At 40.3% G+C, this 19,568-nt stretch overlaps 5 protein-coding genes across 6 annotated transcripts; 3 read left to right on the top strand and 2 right to left on the bottom strand.

Annotated features, from left to right (window-relative positions):
• On the top strand, positions 227–5,176 carry LOC18791812 (eukaryotic translation initiation factor 3 subunit C). Its single transcript, XM_007225278.2, has 4 exons — positions 227–390; positions 815–885; positions 993–2,780; positions 3,973–5,176. Exons 2-4 carry the CDS (start codon positions 862–864, stop codon positions 4,966–4,968), a joined length of 2,808 nt encoding a protein of 935 aa, XP_007225340.1. The 5' UTR covers positions 227–390; positions 815–861; the 3' UTR covers positions 4,969–5,176.
• On the top strand, positions 6,065–9,899 carry LOC18791733 (universal stress protein PHOS34). 2 transcript variants are annotated; one of them, XM_020556032.1, is made up of 5 exons: positions 6,065–6,384; positions 6,515–6,618; positions 6,744–6,862; positions 7,555–7,648; positions 9,086–9,562. In XM_020556032.1, the coding sequence occupies exons 1-4, from the start codon at positions 6,174–6,176 to the stop codon at positions 7,637–7,639; spliced, it is 519 nt and encodes a 172-aa protein (XP_020411621.1). In that variant the 5' UTR covers positions 6,065–6,173; the 3' UTR covers positions 7,640–7,648; positions 9,086–9,562. The 2 variants fall into 2 exon arrangements, with proteins under 2 accessions (XP_020411621.1, XP_007223587.1); XM_007223525.2 differs by lacking the exon at positions 9,086–9,562 and adding an exon at positions 9,592–9,899 and having other exon boundaries at positions 6,066–6,384.
• Positions 12,268–13,826, top strand: LOC18790018 (aspartyl protease AED3). The gene has a single exon (XM_007222103.2). The coding sequence runs from the start codon at positions 12,300–12,302 to the stop codon at positions 13,629–13,631; it is 1,332 nt and encodes a 443-aa protein (XP_007222165.1). The 5' UTR covers positions 12,268–12,299; the 3' UTR covers positions 13,632–13,826.
• On the bottom strand, positions 14,374–16,187 carry LOC18788675. The gene has a single exon (XM_020556057.1). The coding sequence runs from the start codon at positions 16,107–16,109 to the stop codon at positions 14,859–14,861; it is 1,251 nt and encodes a 416-aa protein (XP_020411646.1). The 5' UTR covers positions 16,110–16,187; the 3' UTR covers positions 14,374–14,858.
• On the bottom strand, positions 17,172–19,408 carry LOC18793253 (probable pectinesterase/pectinesterase inhibitor 7). Its single transcript, XM_007222735.2, has 2 exons — positions 18,304–19,408; positions 17,172–18,043 (listed from the first exon to the last, which is right to left on the bottom strand). The coding sequence occupies exons 1-2, from the start codon at positions 19,304–19,306 to the stop codon at positions 17,352–17,354; spliced, it is 1,695 nt and encodes a 564-aa protein (XP_007222797.1). The 5' UTR covers positions 19,307–19,408; the 3' UTR covers positions 17,172–17,351.

Here is a 19,568-nt window from a genome sequence, read left to right as displayed (position 1 = left end):
CAGAAATCCTAGTCCAACCATATAATCCAATTCACCAAACAAGAGAAGTTGTCGGTCATAGATCAGGCTAGTTAGAAGAAAGAGACCCAGAGAGTCAAAAAAAACTTTTACAAGCGTAAATTCAGGATTTAAATTATCTAGAAAACCTTGTTGGGTGCGGAAAGAAAAATGATGGGTTCCAATACAAACTTCGGCCCATCCTAAATAAAAAAGGAAACGTTCGAGGCTCAGTAGTCAGCCCTAATATTGACTCTATTTTATCTCCAACAGAGTGTCGAGTCTAAAACCCTCTATTCAGCCGTCTCCGGTTTCCCTCTAATTTCCTCTCACACCGCATCTGCCATTGAAGCTCCGCTACGAAAGCTTCAACAAGAGCTTCGTTCATCCACCGTAAGTCGTTAACTCCTCTTCAACTACACACTATTTTTATTTGTATATGTTTTAGATCGTTATCTGTTTAGCGAATTGAATCTGAAATCTGTTTATTCAGCGAAAAAAACGAAGCGAAGCATCTGCAATCTTTTTTGTTCTGTTAACGAATTCTGTTAATTTGCTCTCGCTCTCGATTAGGTTTAGTACAAGATTCATATGATTTTGTAAATTTGAAAATATGCCTCAGGTTGATTTACTAACGAACAGGAAGATAAGTTCTAAGCCGAATTTCCTACTGGTTTCGGGGAAACCAAACAGAAATTTTGTTCTTTTATATGACCCAAGTTTTTCGTGTTTATGCTGTAAAATTGTGTATTTTTATTTCGGCCTGGTCTGTTAGCTATCTTACAGTAATATCTTTTTATGTTCCTGCTGAATGCAGATACTTGTGATTTTTCTTGACTTGTTGCGGTTTTCTTATACGAGAGAATGTCTTCCCGCTTTTGGACCCAGGTAATATTGTAATGTAATTTGGGTTTCTTCTATATTTAGAGTGAAATCTTAAAAGCACAGTGTTTCTGAATTTCTTGTATTTATTTTTGCTTCGTGTGTTATTTTAGCCTGGAAGCTCCTCAGAGGAGGAGGAGAGTGACTATGATGAGGAGGTTGAAAATACAGGTGGTGAGGCTACCACTGAACCAGTCGGAAACCGATACCTTGAGGTTAATCAAAGTGACAGCGACGACCCTGATGATGAAAGGCGTGTCGTTAGATCAGCGAAAGACAAGCGCTTTGATGAATTGTCGGCAACTGTTCACCAAATGAAGAATGCCATGAATATCAATGACTGGGTTAGCTTGCAAGAGAGCTTTGACAAGATAAATAAGCAACTTGAGAAGGTCATGCGTATTACAGAGGCTGTTAAAGTACCCACTCTATACATAAAAGCGCTTGTTTTGTTGGAAGACTTTTTGGCTCAGGCTTTGGCAAACAAGGATGCTAAGAAGAAGATGAGTAGTAGCAACGCCAAGGCCTTGAACTCAATGAAGCAGAAATTGAAGAAGAACAATAAGCAGTACGAGGAATTGATTAATAAGTATAGGGAGAATCCTGAGCAGAGTGACGACGATAAGGAAGCAGAAGAGGATTCAGAAGACGACGGATCTGTTTCTGAAATTGAGGATCCTACTGATATTGTAATGTCAAATAGTGATGATGATGGGGATGAAGAAGAAGATGAAAAGGATGACCAAACTGATGAAGGCTGGGAGAAGAAGATGAGTAAGAAAGACAAGCTCATGGATAGGCAATTCATGAAGGACCCAAGCGAGATCACATGGGATACAGTTAACAAGAAATTTAAAGAGGTTGTGGCTGCTCGGGGAAGGAAGGGAACTGGAAGGTTTGAGCAGGTTGAGCAGCTTACCTTCTTGACAAAGGTTGCTAAGACCCCTGCACAGAAGCTGGAGATATTTTTTAGTGTTGTTTCTGCTCAGTTTGATGTGAATCCTGGTCTCAATGGGCACATGCCAATAAATGTGTGGAAGAAGTGCGTGCAGAATATGCAAGTTATACTTGATATTCTTGTGAAGTATCCTAACATTACGGTGGATGACATGGTGGAACCTGATGAGAATGAATCCCAGAAAGGACCAGATTATGATGGGACAATTAGGGTCTGGGGAAACTTGGTGGCCTTCTTAGAAAGGATAGATACTGAGTTTTTCAAGAGCTTGCAGTGCATTGATCCCCATACTCGTGAGTACATTGAAAGACTTAGGGATGAGCCTATGTTTTTGTGTCTAGCTCAAAATGTTCAAGATTATTTAGAACGAGTTGGTAATTACAAAGCTGCTGCCAAGGTAGCCTTAAGGCGGGTTGAACTCATTTATTATAAGCCACAGGAAGTTTATGATGCCATGAGAAAATTGTCTGAGCAGACGGGAGAGAGCGATAATGGTGAAGAGCCTAAAGCGGCAGAGGAAAGTCGCGGTCCATCTCCATTTATTGTAATTCCCGAGCTGGTTCCTCGAAAACCTACCTTTTCAGAGAGTAGCAGGACAATGATGGATATTTTGGTTTCCCTCATATACAAGTATGGCGATGATAGGACTAAAGTTCGTGCAATGCTTTGTGATATTTACCACCATGCTCTGCGGAATGAGTTTTGCACTGCCCGTGACTTGCTGCTAATGAGTCACCTGCAAGATATTATTCAGCAGATGGACATTTCGACTCAGATACTTTATAATAGGGCCATGGCACAACTTGGTCTGTGTGCATTTCGTAGTGGATTAATTACTGAAGGGCATAGTTGCCTTTCTGAACTATATTCAGGTGGAAGAGTAAAAGAGTTGCTTGCACAAGGTGTCTCACAAAGTAGATATCATGAGAAAACTCCAGAACAGGTATGCCAGTGCTTCTGTTGTGTTTTTCCAAGTGGTTATTATTATTATTAGTATTATATATATATATATATATATTTTTATATTATATGCTTGTGCGCATATTACTTTCTAGGAAAATGCTTTAGAACCCAACTCTTTTCCAATTACAGGGAGCACGACCCGTATGATTGTGTGACCAAACCCACGTGAGAGTATTGGGAAAACGTTGGGGTAGATCAGGGTTCTATAGCATCATCCTTACTCCCTATATGATCTGAAGCCACTGTTTTGTCCCTGTAAATACCCAACCAAAATTGCACAAGTAGATTATGTGAAAGAAATATCCACAAGTTTGGAATTTTAGTTTTTTAGGTTTTTGTTGGGTTTTTGCAGAACTTGCTGATGGTTATATGTTTGACATTGTTCTTCAACAACCAAATAAATAGCTGATGGTTATATGTATGATGAAAATGATAGAAGAATCTTAGTATCCCCAAAACTATTATCAATGAATAGCTGATTAATTCGGAATGTTATATTCTCTGTATTTCTATATGCACCTTGCAATAAGATCTGGGAAGTTGCAACTAGGAGTTGTTAGACCAAGTATGCAACTAGTTGCTTTTCCTGACAAATATGCTGGTGACACTTACTAATATTACCCAATCATTTAAGTTGTATCCTTTTTGGTGACTATTTACGATGTATTTAACCTCTTAGCATTATTATTGCTCGTGTAATACTCGTGTAAGATGATGTGTTATGTTAGGTCTGGTCAGGCTGATTAAAATGCAGATATAATGTTTGTGGTCTTAACTAACATTGTACCTTCTTTGGGTTTCCTGATTCTGTGAGTTATAACTTTTATGGTATTTTTGCCTTGTGTGTTATCTGAAATGCCTGTGGTGCTGCAATTTTTCAGATTGCAGTGTGGCATAATATTAAAAATTCGTGTGAAACTAACCAATTGAATTTGATAGAACAAGTCAGTGAAATAGTTCAGTTGAGCAAAACAGTTTGAAAAAACATATGGTTCGCATTCTGAAAAGCTGAAACTAATAATAAAGGATGGTTTTGCCACCATGTTGTAGAAAATGGGGACCTAGAAGAGTAAATTAGTTTCTTTTTGGCAGACTATAGTATTACTGTTTTAAGTTTACTTTGCCTTCATCCCTGTATTTTATTTTATTTATTTTGTTCTTTTTGTTTTCAGGAAAGGCTGGAGAGGAGACGACAAATGCCTTACCATATGCATATAAACCCTGAGCTCCTGGAGGCAGTACATTTGATATGTGCCATGCTGTTGGAAGTGCCTAACATGGCAGCTAACATCCATGATGCAAAGCGCAGACTGATCAGTAAGACATTCAGGAGGTTGCTTGAGGTGAGTGAGAAGCAAACATTCACAGGCCCCCCAGAAAATGTAAGGGACCATGTGATGGCAGCTTCCAGGGCACTTGGCAAAGGTGACTTCCAAAAGGCCTTTGATGTCATCAATTCTCTTGATGTTTGGAAGCTCCTCCCGAACCGTGAGAATGTTCTTGAGATGCTCAAGGCTAAGATCAAGGAAGAAGCTCTGAGGACCTACCTTTTCACCTACTCCTCATCCTATAAGACTCTGAGCTTGGAACAACTCACCAAGTTGTTTGACCTTTCAGAGGCCCAGATTCATAGCATTGTTAGCAAGATGATGGTCAATGAAGAGCTCTTTGCAAGTTGGGACCAGCCAACACGTTGCATCGTTTTCCATGACATTGAGCAGACTAGGTTGCAGGCTCTAGCTTTCCAGTTGACTGAGAAGCTGGCAATCCTTGCAGAAAGTAATGAAAGGGCAACAGAAGCAAGGATAGGTGGTGGTGGGTTAGATCTACCTCAAAGGCGTAGAGACAACCAGGACTATGCTACTGGAACAGCTGCTGGGGGTGGTAGATGGCAGGACAACAACTTGTCCTTCAATCAAGGAAGGCAAGGTGGTGGCAGTGGGCGTGCCGGATACAACACTGGAGGCAGATCATTCAACCAAAATGCTGGTGGTGGGTATTCTAGGGACCGAGCAGGTCAGTACCGAGGCTCAGGGCAAAACTCTCGTTATCAAGATGCTGCGTATGCCGGATCAGGGAGGACTGGCTATCAGACTGGTTCAGCCTCAAGGGGATCTCAGGATACTTCAACTCGCATGGTCAGTCTACATAGGGGGCTTCGTGCCTAAAAAAGCATAGTTATTCCCCATTTTGATTAGAGAGCTTCTCTGTTTGGTTTCTGTTGTCAGTTAAATTTTCCCCTCATCAAACCTAGTTTTTTATTGTTTGAATTTATATTTAGAGGCTTAAGTTTTGGACCTTTAAACGTTGAGAGTTGGGGTTTTGTATGCTAATACTATGCATTATGGCTATGGATGCATGCAAGCTTTTAATTTATTTGTTGTTTCATAAATTACCTGTGATACTAGTCCATGTTTATGGATGTGGATGCTTCATTTTTATGCTTGATCTTTCGCTAACTTTATACTTTTAGGTTTTGTGGTTGAACGCAATTTAGAAGCTTTGCTTGTAAAATAATACTACAGGGTTGATGATCACACCTTCTGCAGGAGAGTAAGAGTAATTGTGACTCGTCAATCATAATGTGCATCGATGCTAATCATTTTTAGGGTTTATCAAATAGCTTTTGTATACGGCCATTGTTCAGTGGCGAAATATGGAGCCTGAAAGGAAGAAGATGAAATTATTTTTCCAGGGACCTGTGATGTTCACTTCTAATGTCCCTTATGCTTGACTGCAATGGTGTCATTGAACTCGCATGTCGAGCTTCTGCATATCGGATCATGGCCGGATGATGATGCCTTTAGGTTCTCTTTGTTTTTGTTCAACCGCCTATTCTCCACATTTCAGAAAGACCGAGTGAGAATTTTCTTGCCTGAACAAACGCAAACCACTGAAATAAGGGTCATGCTAGGGAGACCAACTATACCAATATGTGTACCATCTCTCTAATAGAGGTGGAGCTCACCAATACAAAGGGTCCAACGCCTTATTAAAGAGATGGTACACAAGTGGGTTTCTAAAGTTAGTATTCCTAGCATTTTCCTTCACAGAAATGTATTCATCATATACAAAAATACTTACCATCTTCTCCCAGGAACTTCTAATGAATACTTTTCTGTTTCTACGGATAAAGTTTTCTGTATAACGTACCAGCCTGTTGTGTTGTGCATCAAGTTTGAATTAAATTCTCTCATCAATATATTGATATTTTATTACTAATTTATTATATAAATATTGGTAATTAAAAAATGGTAATGAAATTGTTTCTGTTGACTGAAAATTTTGGTGGGACTGGAAGTCGTATCAGAGTAGAAGGTGAACATTTCCTTTTAGAGCCATCGCGGGTCAATTTTGAGTTGAAAAACCATTCATGGCTGGGAACCTCGGATGCGTGATCGTGGCCGTCGATGGCAGCGAGGAGAGCATGAACGCCTTGAGCTGGGCCCTCGACAACCTCAAGCTCCGATCCCCTGCCCCCGATTCCACCACCTCCGCAGGCCACTTCGTCGTCCTCCACGTCCAATCTCCGCCGTCCATCGCCGCCGGCCTCAGCCCCCCCGCCATTCCCTTCGGTGGGCCCAGTTAAGTTCCATCCCTTTTCCCCCACAATCACCACCACAATCCACCGTTTGCATTTGACTCAATGAATTCATAGACTTGTTTTTTGGTGGCCTGAAATTAATGAATTAACTCTCGATAAAATTGGTTTAGGCGATGTGGAGGTGCCTGCGTTCAACGCTGCGATCGAGGCGCACCAGAGGCGAATCACGGAGGCCATATTGGAATACGCTTTGAGGATTTGTTCCGAGAAGAAGGTTTGGGTTTATTCAGGGTTTAAAGCCTGTTGCTTTACTGATAAGACATAAGACCTGATTTAATTGGAGGGTTCAATTTTTCAATTTTTGTTTTGAAAAATATTATCTTGGCCCTTGGGGCGTAGGTGAATGTGAAAACCCAAGTGGTTGTTGGGGATCCGAAGGAGAAAATTGGTGAAGCTGCTGAGAATTTGCATGCTGATTTGCTTGTCATGGGGTCCAGAGCTTTTGGTCCTCTAAAAAGGTAATTATTTTGTTTCTTTTCAGATTTAATGAAACGACTAAAACTACACATTGGCACCATAATGTTACATAGGAGCCATATAACTAGTCTAGAGCTACTACTTGAATATGGTGGAGCCAAGAGTACTGCTGAAGGAGGGACCTTGAGGTCTTTGAGAACCATAGGCAGTAGGGTTCCAGCTGGGTTATCAAAGGGTCATTGAATAAATGTCTGAGTTCTATCTTGAAAGAAGTTGATGAGCTTGAACACTTCTACGAGGTGTATGTGCTATGGAAACTATTTCAGCAAGCTTGTGCTTTCATGTTTCTGTGTAATGGACTATCCTTATAGTGTTTAGAGTCCTGTCGGCAACATGTTTTCCTTCTAGAGTTGCTACCTTGGATGCACATGCTTCATCCCTCTGACTGTGTCAGATGAGAGGAGTATGACATGGTGATGGTAGGCTTGAACTTAAGAGGATTACTCGTTTACTATTAGAGTCTTTGGTTTCTTCTGTTTTCAATATGGGTCATGTAAACTATTTAGAGATTTACAGCCCAGGAGAAGATACTAAACAGATAAGAGTCACTAGACCCACTACCTCTTTGTAGACCGTAACTTCAATTAGTGAGATAAAAGTATGATTCACGTCCATTCTACTCCTTCGGTTTGCTAAAACATGGCAGCATTCACTTTTTGTACTGTGCACACAGGATGTTTCTGGGAAGTGTAAGCAATTATTGCGCTAACCATGTGCAATGTCCAATCATCATCATCAAGGGAAAGGTGGCTTCCTGATAAGAAAAGGTATGCATCTCAGTATTCTATGACCAATCTCTAGCAGCATTTTCATCCTCATTTGTTTTCCTTTAGCTTTTCTTTCTTCCGTTTTTAAAAATAAATAACTCTTTTTTAATGTTCCATTACTTATAAACTCTTCAAAGCTGTCCATGCTGTGGCAAGATGCTTGCACAGAATGTTTTATCATTGCAATATAATCTTGACCGTTATTCATTATCCATGCACTGTGCGTGAGGGCATGTGGTTGTGCTTTTGAGCTCTTTTGAGTCTCAATTTGCTCTGGAATCTGGTCAGTCTTAAGTTCCCAAGATGTGTATGTACCATCTGATCAGGTTTAAGGACTAGGTCTATCTTTTCTTTCCTTTAAATCAAATGACTTTGATTCAGACTTTTGCTTCGACTATTTTATTTAAAGGAGTTTCACAACATTTATACTCTGGTAGTAGTACATGCTATCAGATTTAAAATGAATTATACTCTGGTAGGACACATTATCAGATTTAAAATGAATTATTCCTACATTTTGACTTAAGCACATGGTGAGTTACCGACCCTAGGTTTGTCATCAGTGTTCTAATTGGAAGATCCCATGCAGAAGCATATCCATCAAGAGATGGATAGTTTTGGAAAGGTTGACAGATATATCTAGTTGGGAACCTGGAAACTGAAATATCATAGATGACTCATTTCTCATTAGCCAATTGGTTTCTGAGAGTTTTATTAGAACCTGTGCTCTCTTAAGCTATTAGTCTATCATGGAATGGAGTGTCTCCTGTAATTTAAAAGTACATGCAAGTTGCAGCGATTATCAACCTAGCTGATTTACTTCAAGATGATCACCCTTGCATCAAAGATGGGAGATTGACACCGTAGTAATTAGAGGATAAATGGCACTCTCATGGTGCCTTATTTGTGGCATTGGGCATGCTAAACCTGTAGAATTCAGGGATTCATGATACATCTTAGAGTAAGTTATGTATGGATGATGAATGAGGAAAGTGAATTGTGCGTAATCTGCTATGGCTGTTTCTTGCTTAGGTTTCCCTACTGGTGTATGGTTATATTCAGCGTTCAACAAGGTTAAATATAGGTTGGATGGTTTAAGCTATGTTTTATTTGAAAGTCATGATTGCAATCCAAATATATTTAGATGCTTATTTGCTTAAATGAGATGACACTTGTGTGCATTATGGGTCAGTTATTGGTTCTTAAGTACTGTTTGTTACCTGAGGTATTAAGAAGAAAGCTAAAATAAACCTCTGATTTTTATTGGTCAGAACAGGTTTTGATAATAAAGAACTAAATAAATTCGACGTGAGGTTGGGTTACTTGATGTGTGGCTGCATTGAACCAAATTTTAATTTGGTTTCTTCCTTTCTCATCTTTTTTCTTCTGTATTCATAAATTCATGACCTTTTCAAGACTCTGGTTTTCCATTTACAGGGATGTTCAGGCATTGAATACTTCATACCAGCTGCTAAGAACCTATTGCAGAGTGATAATTATTAAATTGTAGAATCAGGATGTAGTGCAATTTGTTTAAATACTTACCAACATTTCTTTCATCAAATTGATGAAGTTTCTTAAATACCGTTCAGCATTCTTTTTTTTTTGTACTGTTACTTTGTAGTAGTACCAAAGTTATATGGTCATTTTGCGCTCCTTGTGGAACTACAAAGGACTAATGCAGTAATGTTGTGTGCTTTTCATAGGCAGAAATCGATGCATATAGGTTGTATTTCACTCTTAGAAGTTCCTATCCCTCTCTTAGAACATGTTTCCGGCCAGAGGTTACTTACCTGATATACAGATGTTTCATTCATTATGAACCATAGTTGTGCTGTTTTTATGCCATACCTCACTTGTTACTTGACATCCTTATTTGTGAAATTATATATGGCTAGTTTTGTTTCGGTGGAACTCATCTATTTTTTTGATCTGTGCTTCAGCTTCAGTTCATCTGTTTTCCTGTTGTGCAACTGCTGATCAAGATCAGCTGTTAATATGGAGTGTTTTTGGGAGGCGCTGTTCTTATGTTGAGTGTGCTGTTGCAATCTAAGGTCATTTCTCGACCGTCTTTTATTTTCTTTTCACGCTGTGTTAATATTTGGAGGAAATTACAGCAAGATAGTTTTTTTTGGTTTCGTTGAAAGAAAAAAAAAACTGTGAATATTCAATATTGTAAGAGTAGCAATAAAGTAAAAGTAACAGATGATGTTTTAAGATATGCTATGGAGTTGCTTTCCTTGAGATGTTATTTACCCGCACCAGTTATGTTCCTTCCTTAAGATCTCTGCATTGAGTATTGATGTTGGCAATACTAGAATACGATTTCTTTGAAGCAAGCTCGTCAAGAATCCGTGTAGTAACAATACATTGGAGTTTGATGCAAGGGAAAAACAAGAAAAGGAAAATTCTAAATCAGACTTATTTAGTGTTGGGAAATTGCGAAACGGAACAGGAGAGACATTTTTTTGGATGAATCGGAAATTGCGAAACAGGAGAGAACTGATGTACGTTTACAAGATTCTGGCTCTGTTTGTAGATGAGTATGGTCGGATCGTACAACCGAGTAATTCTTTCCTTTACATACACTACATGTCTGTCTCCTTCATCGTGCTAGGTTAAGTATTGACCGAGAAAACACGTATACAACTGGTGACTTGCAAGAAAACTCTCAACCAACCTTGCCCATGTCGTATGCACGTACCCTTTGGATCTTTGCACCACAACTAGCGTGGCTCTTTGTGGATTAAGTTTATTCATAAGGGTCACGACTCACGAGAGCACCTGTAAACTCAAGATGCCCTACTCTCTCTCTCAAAAGGGAAATCCAAATCATTATGCATTCAGTTGGAAATTATTGTGACATCTTGGAGGCTGTGGTCCACCAATGCCCTAAATAAGTGGAATGTTAGTGTCCTGGGCCTCTTGGCAATGTCACGCTTTTATTTTTTGGTTTGGCCTGTAAAGCAATCTTGTCTTGTGCTCTCTCCTTTATTATGGCAATCAATTGAACAGTAAAATCTCGTGACTATGGTGGGTTCTCTCACTGAGTCAGTGTCATTTTAGCCAGCTTCATTTATCTGTTCTTTTTTTTTTTCTATTTTATTTTTGGATTTGTACAGCTTTATGCAAAGATGATATCAATGGGCTTGTAATTCAAGTGATTAAGAACAATACGTTCCTTTCTCTCAATATCGCTTATTTTAAAATTAAAAAAATTCATACACCAATCTTCTTACAACCGATGCAGGATATTGAGTGGCCATATAGAATACTGCGTAAGGCTAAACCATAAGGTGCAAAATTGGAAATTGAAAGTGAAAAAAAAAAAAAAAGTTTCAATCTCCTATCTTCATTTACGAACTGTTTGTGTCAGTAATCTCCGTGATTACTTATACAACAGCTGACAGTTGCCCTCGTGCGTGCCTGACTATTTATATAAAGGAGGCTTTTGTTTTATTTTATTTTAATTGTTTTATATTTGGGTAAGTGTGAGAAAGCATTGGTAAGGACAAATTCCTGATGTCTATTGTTTATGAAAAATGCTAAGTTTTTTATTTTTTTCATACCACATTGCGTACCACCTCTTTAATAAAGATGAACTCCATTGTATTAGTGGGCTCCACCTCTATTAGAGAGGTGGTACCCAATATTATATGAAAAATGTAGTAAGCCTAGCATTACCCATTGTTTATTGTCTACAACTTGCTCGTTCATCATGGTTGATTTTGCAATTTGTTGAAGTAGTTTTAAACAAATTGAAGCTTTCACTGTACTAGGGTTGGGCATCACGTGCCTGTTTCCCCATGTCCTATTCCTATCTGTTTTTGGAACTTGAGGGAGTGGACCCGGTCCATGAGGAGAAAGAAAGTCTTCTTGAGCCCCGTGACCGACCGGATCCCTGGATGGGCCCATGTACGGACAAGAAACAAAAGATATCTTGAGGTGCTGTCACCCAACTATCTCCGAGCCTCCTCCAATCTTGGCTTCTTTAAAATTGAATTACGATTACGAATGAGCTGGAACTCACAATGGGATTCAGACTATATCAAGAATTAATTGCCAAAAAATAATTAATATCCCAAGAATTGATTAGTAAAAAAGTTTATAAAAAATTATTAATTTAAATAAGTATGGGACGAACTGTAAACTCAGACGTTCTAGATTCGAACTCTCACAACCTAGAAAATATTTGAATTTATATGACATATACGGTTTTGCATGTAACTGCATTTATTCAGAATTTGCGGTCTTGAATTTACCTTAACACATTATACATGATGAAAGTAAGGACATTCTTTGGACCAATTAGAGCTTGATGCTAACTTTGTCATTTATCCACAGGATACACTCCAACTTGCTCCCTCCTTATTATGAAACGACACATGGTTTTCATTTTCATCATTTTTGGGTTTATTCTTAGCCCTGGTCCCATATCTTAGCTAATTTTTCACATGCTTCCATCTCCATTGTAAAATATCACAAAACCAACAATTATCCAAGTCTTCCTCATATAGGATATAACCTATAAATTCTCAACTGCCAATAATTCTAGTGTGCCGACAATAATTTTCACTCCACCTATCTAACTTTCTATATATATATATATATATAGGTCTCACTACCTAAGACACACACACAAACCAAAGTCATGGACTTGAAGATAACCCCTTTCTTTTTCTTCTTCTTCTTTGCTCTTTTAATCTCTGTCACCAAAGCCCTAGACCCTTGTGCCTCCCAATCCGACGGCTCACATGACCTCTCCATCATTCCCACCTACAGCAAATGCTCTCCCTTCAGCCCACCCAAGGCAGACTCTTGGGTCACCACAGTACTCAACATGGCCTCCAAAGACCCTGCAAGGATAAATTACTTGTCAACCCTAGTGGCCCAAAAGACCACTTCGGCTCCAATCGCTTCGGGCCAGCAGGTCCTCAACATTGCCAACTACGTGGTCCGGCTCAAGCTCGGTACCCCGGGCCAGCTCATGTTCATGGTTCTCGACACTAGCAATGACATCGCTTGGGCCCCATGTTCCGGGTGCACCGGGTGCTCCGCTACCACCTTCTTGACTAACTCTTCGACCACTTACAGGTCGTTGGATTGCTCTGTGCATGAGTGTGCCCAGGCCCGGGGTCTCTCGTGCCCGGCCACTGGGTCTACTGGAGCCAATGGTTGCTTCTTTAATCAATCGTACGGTGGAGATTCATCATTTTCTGCCACCCTTGTACAAGATGCTTTGATATTAGGCAATGATGTTCTTCCAAAATTCTCTTTTGGATGCATCAATTCCATCTCGGGTGGGTCTGTCCCGTCCCAAGGGTTATTGGGCTTGGGTCGTGGATCCATGTCTCTACTCTCACAATCTGGGTCACTCTACTCGGGCGTGTTTTCATATTGTTTACCAAGTTTCAAATCCTACTACTTTTCAGGATCACTTAAACTTGGCCCAGCAGGCCAACCCAAATCAATCCGAACCACCCCACTTCTAAGAAACCCGCACCGGCCCTCATTGTATTACGTCAACCTCACTGGAATCACTGTGGGCCGGGTTCCCGTACCCATTGCCCCGGAGCTCCTAGCATTCAACCCGAACACAGGAGCTGGAACCATAATAGACTCGGGTACGGTCATAACTCGATTCGTGCAACCCGTTTACACCGCACTGCGGGACGAATTTAGAAAACAAGTGAAGGGTACATTTTCATCATTGGGGGCCTTCGACACCTGTTTTGCTGCAACCAATGAAGCTGTGGCCCCAACCATCACGTTCCAATTCACAGGCTTGAAGTTGACATTGCCATTGGAGAACAGCTTGATTCACAGCAGCTCAGGGTCAGTAGCTTGCTTGGCAATGGCTGCTGCGCCTAATAATGTGAACTCAGTACTGAACGTGATAGCCAACTTGCAGCAGCAGAACCTCAGGATTTTGTTTGATGTTGCCAACTCTGTTGTGGGCATAGCCCGTGAGAATTGTAATTAACTAGGTTTTTTTAGGCCTTTTTGGTGTGTCTTGTCTCTTTGTGCTGTGTTTAAATTTGTCGCTTTGATGCAAAAAATAGGTGGTGTGATTTGTGACAAATAAGAAAAGCAGGATAAGGCTTGCTGGTGTAAGATGTTAATAATTACTATGTGGAAATTTTGGGAAGAAAATTGGAGCTTTTGATTTTGATTGTGACTGCTTGAGCTTTGATAAGGTTTTATTTTTTATGGATGAATGTTCACAAACCAGGCTACTAGCTAGAGTCATGCCAAAGAATGGAAAAATTATTGGGTACTAAACTACATATGGGCCAACGCATAGGCAATCTTTGAAACGAGTAATTAGACATTCACACATAACGATACAATTTTCGTATTCATTTGTGAATTCGAAATGTGCTTTACAATTTACAGTGAGAAAATTATAACTTTTTAAATTTTAATTTGACAATTGTCGTTTATAAAATTTGAACTCAAAATCTCATCAAATTAAATGAAATATATATCAAGGGGAAGGGGAAGAAAGTCAAACATATTGCATTCAGATATCTCAATAAAAGTGACACTTAGCCCGGCTAAAGCCATTATTCATAGCCAATAAATTCTTTCAACATATGATCAGCAAAATGAAAGTAGAGCATGTAAATCCACACAAGATATAACATCTATATAATAAACTTAATAATCATTTTCATATAATTCATAGAATATATATACTATAAAGAAGCTTAATAGGTGCCTCATATATTGAGAAGAATTTGAAATTTCTCTCTAGCATGTAACCATGATCCCAATTCATACACATTTTGAGTAGCTCTGAATCTTGATCCACATTGATATACAAGTACAAGATTAAATGAAAGAATTAGCAACAACACACTCTATATGTGTATCTCTGTTTCCTTTTGGTTTGTTCAATAGGAGAACACCCTTCCAACTCTCAGTTGAAACCATCCCTCATGTTACAAACCCATCGTGGTCTTCGTCGTCGTCATAATTCTGCAGAAAGCTTCTTCTTCTTCAGGACGACGAATCATATATAAACTCCAGGTCCATACATAAAACTAGTACACACCAACATAACAGACGCATAAGAAAAATAATAAAAACAAAACAAAGATTTTACTTGCTTTCTATATCATTACCCCCCCCCTCTCTCTCTCTCTCTCTCTCTCTCTCTCTCTAGCTCTCTCTCTCTCTCTCCGGCTCAAAACTTATTCATTTTTGTCTAACCCCACCATTGATGCACAGCAACACCTTCGTCCCGAAGCTGTCCGTACAAAGCCAAGCACTGCCAGTAAGCCCTGCGACTCCTCACATAGTTAGTCTTACTATTACTATTATTATCACCCTTATTCCCATTTTGCCCCTGTGGCTTGCACTCCAAGAAAAGCTCATCCACCAACTTGATCGCTTTGGTGTTCATCATCTCCTCCACTACCTCGGCCTCCGCCTTCATCACCACGTACTCCTCCTCCTTCACGTTCTTCTTCAGCCACTCCGACATCCCGGTCTGAACCACCTCCTTCCCGGAGCTCTCCTCCGTCACCGTCTCGATCTTGTACATCTCAAAGTTCTTGTTCCGGGTCGGGTAGTTCTTCGCGAACCAGCCTGTCCCGCTCCCGCCTTCCTTCTCCGGCAATCCTACGTCTATGAACACCCTTCGAGGGTAGCTCTCGAGAGAGTCACCCATCAAATCCGGGAGATACCTTGTTCGCTTCAAGTACCTTCTCGATTTCAAGGACGAGGCTCTTGGGGGTTCGAGAAGCACGTCTTCTAGATTCTTCAAGGCTTCCTTCTTTGCCTCCTCGGCGAAGAGCCGTCTCCGGGTGGGAGAAGTCGTTGCGGATGCCTTTCCGGTCTTCCTCATGGCCAAAACGGTCGCGTCGAACCGCCTCAAGTACACCATCTTGTAGTTCTCAGGCTTCTTGAAGCCGCTGGCGGGGTTGTCGCTAAGCTGAAGCGCGACGATCCCGCCAACTTTAAGGGTCCTTTCGAGGAATTTAGAGGCGGTGGGGAAGGAAGAGACGAAGGCGAAGTCAATTGAGTTGTCAGGGATTGAGCTTTGTTTTTCAGCGTCGATAAGCTCCATCTCATTAACGTCGAGGATCTCTGATTTCTTGACAGCCTCTTCGTCTCGGCGGCCGCTCACGAAAACAGCCTTATGCGTGCCTCTCTTGAACAGGCCTTCGTTGGCCAAGTCGCGGAAGATCAAAGGCAGGAGCCCGATTTTAACGGGGATCATGACGTCAGAGGTAGTTATTTCAGGAGAAGAAGTGGTTGCGATTGAAAGGAGGGAATTCAAACACGGCAGCGAGACTATGCAGAGTGCCAGAATCAAAGAACGGCTAAGGATCATCAATGCTCTAGAGTCTGGGATCCGAATAACCAAGTACTTGGCATCCGGGTACAACCCGATCGAAGCAGCGTGTTTCGGGTGGGCCTTGGTGCGGAAACCTTGGACCAAGTTGATGGCCATTGTCGCAAAATTTGAGAATTTCTAAGTAGTTAATATGAAAGATTTTATTTTGATGACAAAAGAGAGAAGAAATTATTAACTTTTGTTAGGGCAGAGAGGGAGAGGGAGAAATAGCGCGGAGAGGCAAAATACTTAGCGGGTGCAAAATCGGGCGGCGGTGTGGTTCCCACCCACGAGGGCCACGCGGTTGCTTTGTATTCTAGACCATAACAACATCAGCTGCCTCATCCTCTGAACCTCCATTTCTCTTTAATTTTTCCCAGACCAGTGGTGGATGTGATTCTTCGCTACTTGCTCATCCTCGTCATAATTTATACATTTAAATTAGCGAGACATTGCGAAAACCACACCATACCGATCAGAGATTCATTGGAGGAGGACTACAGAGGGAGGTGTTCGTATTTTTTTTTTTTTTGGGTTTTTTTTTTTTTTGGATTTTTTTGTTTTTGTTTTGGAGGGTCAAGAAGGAGAAGAATTGGGGATGGGGTGATGGAGGAAGATGGCAGGGGAGGGAAGAAGAATATAAGGACACGTTACAGATAGATTTTGAAAGAGAGAGAGAGAAGCGAGAGGTCTCAAAAGATGGATGGAGCTAAAGTTTGTTTGGTGGAGAAAAAAATGGTTCGGTGGCACGAGAAATGAGTTTGGCCATTGATTTTATGTTTCATGCATGTTTATATGTTATTGCATGGAGTGTAATCTCCCCTATGAAAGCGCTCATAAGGGTTTGTTTGTTGTAACATACACAGCGACTTGGGTTGTTATTGCTTCACTTTAGCTAAAACTCATTTAAATTTCTAATTAAGATTCTTATTAAACATGTTTGTTGTATGGCTTCTGAGGTGTCTTCTATACCAAACATGCTTTATTATGAAGGACACAACAACAAGTTGGTGGGGATTTTGGCTCTCAAAATATTAAATGCCTTTACCTATAGCTAGAGTTTCATTCTTTTCTTTTTATAAATACAAACGATAATCTAAATTCATCTAATCTACACTGTTTTGGGGGCCAGAGGGGATTCGAATTTGGGTGCAAGGACCCACTGGTCTAACCCATGTATGCAAAAGAGTTTTATTCTAATTATGAAGAAATCATACACATGTTCCAATTTGAAGAAATAAATATTGCTTTCCACAGTTTACAAAAAAACTTGAGTTACAGAAGCTGGAAGCTTTGATGCTTCTTAAACAAAAGACATTAAGGAAAACAAACACAACAATAAATTTAACATTAAGTTGCTCAAATTAAGCCACCAGTGTAAGGCACACCAGTTTGAGGCAACCAATTATCCCCCAGCAAGAAGTTGGAAACTGTGAAATTCGCAGCATCAGTTGAATTGATCACATGGTAACCAGACCATGTAACCCTATTGGCAGTGCTGGATCCAGGACCTGTGTTATTGTACTCAGCATAATACAATGTGCTCAGTGCAAAATCACCACTCCAATCATGCCAACCAGCAGGATCTATAAAACTATCCATGAAAGTTTGCATGTAAACTGTTCTTGAATATTCCTTCCATGGCCTTCCTAGATAGGTCTTGACAGTGAAGTTACTTGAGGCCAAATCGGCTGCTGGTTTAATAGTGCAGTTGTGAATTGAGGTCCCTGTGTTCTGGTTCGGGTCGGTTCGACCTTGAGCAGTGATGGGATTGAATTGCCCTTTGTTAGGCTGACGAGGATATATGTTGCAGTTTTGGAAAACAACAGCAGCATTACCAAATATGAAATCAACTGTTCCATAGATATCACATTCTCTGAAGAATTGTCTGAGAGAATGCGTGTATAAGGTGTCTTGGTAGCCTTCAAAGCTGCAGCTATAGAAAACTGACAAATCTGCCCCGCTTCGGAGTGCAACTGCCTGCCCTTTGCTTGGTCCAGCCGTGTTACGAACAGTAATGTTCACTGCCATAAACCCTTCTGCCACCACAGCTGCAATATTGATCATGAAGTTAATTAGCTTATTAATCATCAATAAAATATTTGCAATTGTAAACATTTAGTTTTTATTTTTATTTTTTATTTTAAAGTATAAGATAATCTGATATGTTATGTTGTCATATTATAAATTGGAAACCATTATTAACAGACTTTGGAATCAAATCAAACCACTAATGTTTTTTGAATTAATTATGTCTGAATGTGCGGTTCTAAAAATGACGTTTTTAGTATGAATGTTTGAATTAACTCACCTAAAGTAGCAGAGTTGAAAGTTGTCGAGCCATCTCCTACACTGTTGTTTCCTGTGATGATTGTCTGGTTGATACCGTCTCCGATGAACAACAGATACTTCTTTTTCGATATAATTGACACATACTCTTGATATACACCGGCAGTGATATATATCAAGAAGTAGCCATCACTAGCAACGGAGTTATTTGGTGCGATTGCTATGGCCTCATTGATGGTCGTGAAGTTTCCACTTCCGTCTTGACTCACAACCACAATGTCCTTCACCAAAACCTCTTCATCTCCTACCTGAAGAAGCCTTCTTCTCCGATGATTGATAGCAGCGTCATAAATTGCACGAGCGTGGCTTGACATCTTCAGGTTCAACCGTCCCTTTCCGAATCTGAATTGCCTCTTGGGTCGCTTTGGCACCCCACTTTTGTCCTTAGGCACCCAACCCTTGGTGAACAGAGCCAAAGAGACACTGTACAACTTTGTGTTGTTAGAAATTGGAACCGACAGATCACTGATGGCACTCCCAGCTGAAGATGGCAGAGATTCAATCCCATCAGAACAAGTTTGGTGGTTGGTTAAAATGGCACTAAGCAAGGTTTGGGCATCATCAGCATCCAAGCTAGAAAGAACACCACTTGTCTTGTTGACAGTTTGGAGGGAGCTTGATAAGAAATCAATGTTTGACAATGCAAGCAGCTTGCAATCCTCAAGTGCTTGGATTGCTGGCTGTGGCAAAGCTGAGCTACTTTGAAGATACTTTTCAATTGAATCAAAGAGCTTATGGGATTGGGAAAGAGCATGTTGGACTGAAAACCTGCCAAAGTCATAGACATTGGCATTTTTGTGGGGAAGAACAGATATGCAATAAGAAGGGTGTGGGGTGGATTTGCAGATTGTTTCTGGTGGGAGAGGAGTGTTTAGAGGGACATCTGCTAAAGACGGAGAGCTAAGGAGATTGAAAATAATGAGAAATGAAGAAAATGTTACAAGAGAAAAGAGCTTAGAAGCCATTGCTCTAATTAATGGAGAAGGGAGAGCTTTTGAGGAATGTGAAATAGGGTCACGGGGTTCGTATCTATATATAGAAAGTGATCAAGCCAATTTGACTATTGTTTTAGAGAATATAAAGTTGGTATTGAATTTCATAAAGTAAACGTGCACGACTTTATCCAAAGGAAAACGCAGCTTAGAATTGAGATTGATGCTATTAACTTCTTGACAAGGAAGGGTGGGGGCTATGGCAGCTGTCACGCATATGTCAACCAATATAGAA

Source organism: Prunus persica, chromosome G1 (genome assembly GCF_000346465.2).
Source record: "Prunus persica cultivar Lovell chromosome G1, Prunus_persica_NCBIv2, whole genome shotgun sequence".
In the NCBI taxonomy this organism is placed as follows: domain Eukaryota; kingdom Viridiplantae; phylum Streptophyta; class Magnoliopsida; order Rosales; family Rosaceae; genus Prunus; species Prunus persica.
This window is presented reverse-complemented; position numbering and strand designations above follow the sequence as displayed.